Below are 2,735 nucleotides of genomic sequence, written 5' to 3' on the forward strand. Positions count from 1 at the left end.
TCAAGCAATATGCATACAGAGTTGATGGATAGGATTTGGCTGGGGAAGATGTGGAGGTAACATGGCAGGGACGGTTAAGAGGGATGAAGGTATGAAGAGCAGAATTTGACTGAAGGATTTTAGCTCGTCACTTCCTCGTCTGGTTTGTTCATGGCCTTGAGCTGCTCCAGCAGGCAGGTGGGAGTGAAGATGTGGGTCGATCCTGGAGATGACATACAAGAAGAGCATCAGAGCTGTACATTGGTTTTAATACAGACTTCAAATGAATGTGTTTTCAGCTTTTGTTATGAATGCCTGCAGCAGATGACGGCAGCCTTGCATAACATTGAAAGAAAAGATGAAAGCCCGAAGTTATGAAATCATCAGTTAGTCATAAGGTTAATAATGAATCATGTTTCAAGGAGTGTATGTGAGAGGTATTTCATCCTGAGCTTTAGATTTGTATTCCTTCATTTTAAAAAGCTGCTGCCAAAGTCAAATGGAGCATAAATGTTTAACAATTCTTTACCTGTTTGCCCATAAACTTGGTTTTAAAGAATCAATTCTGGAGATCTAGGACTTCCAATGAAATATCTTTGTGTTTATTTTAACCAAAGCCTGAAAGTTATTCAGCAGCATTGCTGGGACTTAAATGCAATAGCATGCACATGCGGCCAAGACCAAAGGTCACAGTACAAAACGCATGAGCAAGCAGGAAATTACCACAAGCTGTCTCTACCAGAAAGACAGGAACACCTCACGGCTTTATTCCTGTACATACCAAGTTAGATTTTGTTTGTCAAATTTCATCTTCCAAAGTAAATAACATTTACTAATGAGATTGATTTGATATAATTGATTCAGTTCAAAACCTGAAACTTGTATGTGGGTCAGTTAAGCACGAAGATAAACTTCCTGTTTTTGGTTCTGCTCATTTTGCAGATTATGCATTTCTATTAATGAAAACCAAAAATTCAATTTCTCAGAAAATCTCAATATAAAGTAAGATCAATTTGCTTTTTTTTTTTTTTTTACACTATATAGAATACTTTAAGGTGATCAGTCTGGTTCCTATAAGAGTGACTTTCAGCTTTTGTACATGATTTGTTCTGATGTCTTTAATGGTTCTTCTGAGAGAAAACCAGGTTTGCTGCCAGTTAAGCTGCGCTATATCGTCTATATCCACCCATTTGTTGACACATCTGCAAATGTAGGCAGATGCCAAGTCCTACAAAAAGAAATTATAAAGGCTTTCAGAAGGTCAATTGCAAACTGTTGCCTGTTCATCTTCTATTACCACACTTCTTCATTCCATTAAACTTTCCATTAAAATGCTTGAATACAGCATTTTGTCAGCCAACTTTTAACAGTTTTTATTGTTGTTTTGATTAGTTTGTGCCAAACTACATATAATCTAAGATATAAAAAATGATAAAATATTTTGATGCGATAAAAAAACGTTTTCTGTGAAGCTTAATCTTGACTCTCTAATAGATGTTATCCAAATAGCCCAAAAAATAAACAGGATTTATCCCTTTGTGTCTAATCTATACAGAATTTGTACATTGAAATTCCAGAATTAAGTTTTTACTGAATAGGAAACAGATTATAGGACAGGTATCATGGTGACTAAAAGCAAAGTTGAACTAACAAAACAACTACCAAACATGTCAAACAGTTTGTAAGACTCTACGGGCATTTGTGGGGAAAACGGGACACTGACTAAATAGAAAAAAGGTTTAGAAAAATACTACTGATAAAGAATAGGTAGACATGAAATCCCAAATTTGAGAGGAAACTTGAAGCTCAGTGACCCTAATGAGACGGAGATGAGCAGTCGTGAAGCTGAAGACACATTTCAGACATTGTACAACTTGAAAGGTGTTTACAGGAGTAAAGCAAACGGTTTGTGCTCCACCACCTTACAAGAATTAGAATCAGCTTAAACTGTGACGATAAAAGAGACAAGCAGACACTTTGATTTACTCCCCACACCTGTTCAAACTTATTAACGGAGTTGGACTTACAAAGGCTTGTTTCTTTGGCAAAGCTGTGTGTTTTTATTATTACATGAGTTTATTTTCTTCACCTCAAAGAATTTGGAGCATCATTTAGAAGTGAAAGACAGAAACCCCAGTCAAGTTAAAATATCTGGATTGAGGAACGCACATTAGTGGACAGGCTCATAAAAACAAACAGCTTTGTGGGCCTTTGTTCCTGCCCCAGAAACACAGCTCGGACTTTGATTTCCAACTACACAAGTTCACTAAATGTGTAGAAAACCAAAACAACAAAGCTTAAACGGTAATCAGTTTTAGTTAGCGATGGTCTTTTTGCTCGGGATTGCAGCAGTATGCAGAGGAGCAGACCATACAGCTTGCTGTGAAAGATGATTTATAGTTTCTGTACCTTACTGTTTAACAGGTTAGTCATACATGAGATAAATGCTCTTAGGTTGCAATGTACTACCTTTAGACTTTAAGTGTGTTGATGTGTAGTCCTGCAGAAAGCATTTCAGTTAAACCCACTTTTGTTTTCCTTTAAAGCTACAGTGTGTAATTTTCAGCGACATCTAGCGGTCAGACTGCAGACCGCAGCAACATGAACATCTCCCCCCCACCGCTTCTCCCCCCCAACAGTACGGCGAGCGTTACGGGACAAAATGTCTTCCACGACGTCCGCATCTCCTGCGTTCTCAAGTGATGAGGTTTGTTTACATAGTTAATTTTACAGATAGTATTCCATTAGTCTGTGTA

General features: G+C 37.5%; 1 protein-coding gene across 2 annotated transcripts in view; it reads right to left on the minus strand.

Moving 5' to 3' along the window:
• stxbp1 (syntaxin binding protein 1) overlaps window positions 1–2,735 on the minus strand; it is a 43,273-nt gene continuing 40,538 nt past the window's right edge. Inside the window, exon 19 of one of the 2 annotated variants that reach the window (XM_015373203.1) lies at window positions 1–202. In XM_015373203.1, coding sequence (XP_015228689.1) covers window positions 120–202 — 83 coding nt within the window. In that variant the 3' untranslated portion in view covers window positions 1–119. The remainder of the gene's footprint in view (window positions 203–2,735) is intronic. The other variant, XM_015373202.1, reaches the window with a different exon arrangement.

Source organism: Cyprinodon variegatus, unplaced genomic scaffold (assembly GCF_000732505.1).
Source record: "Cyprinodon variegatus isolate N-32 unplaced genomic scaffold, C_variegatus-1.0 Scaffold82, whole genome shotgun sequence".
Classification (NCBI taxonomy): domain Eukaryota; kingdom Metazoa; phylum Chordata; class Actinopteri; order Cyprinodontiformes; family Cyprinodontidae; genus Cyprinodon; species Cyprinodon variegatus.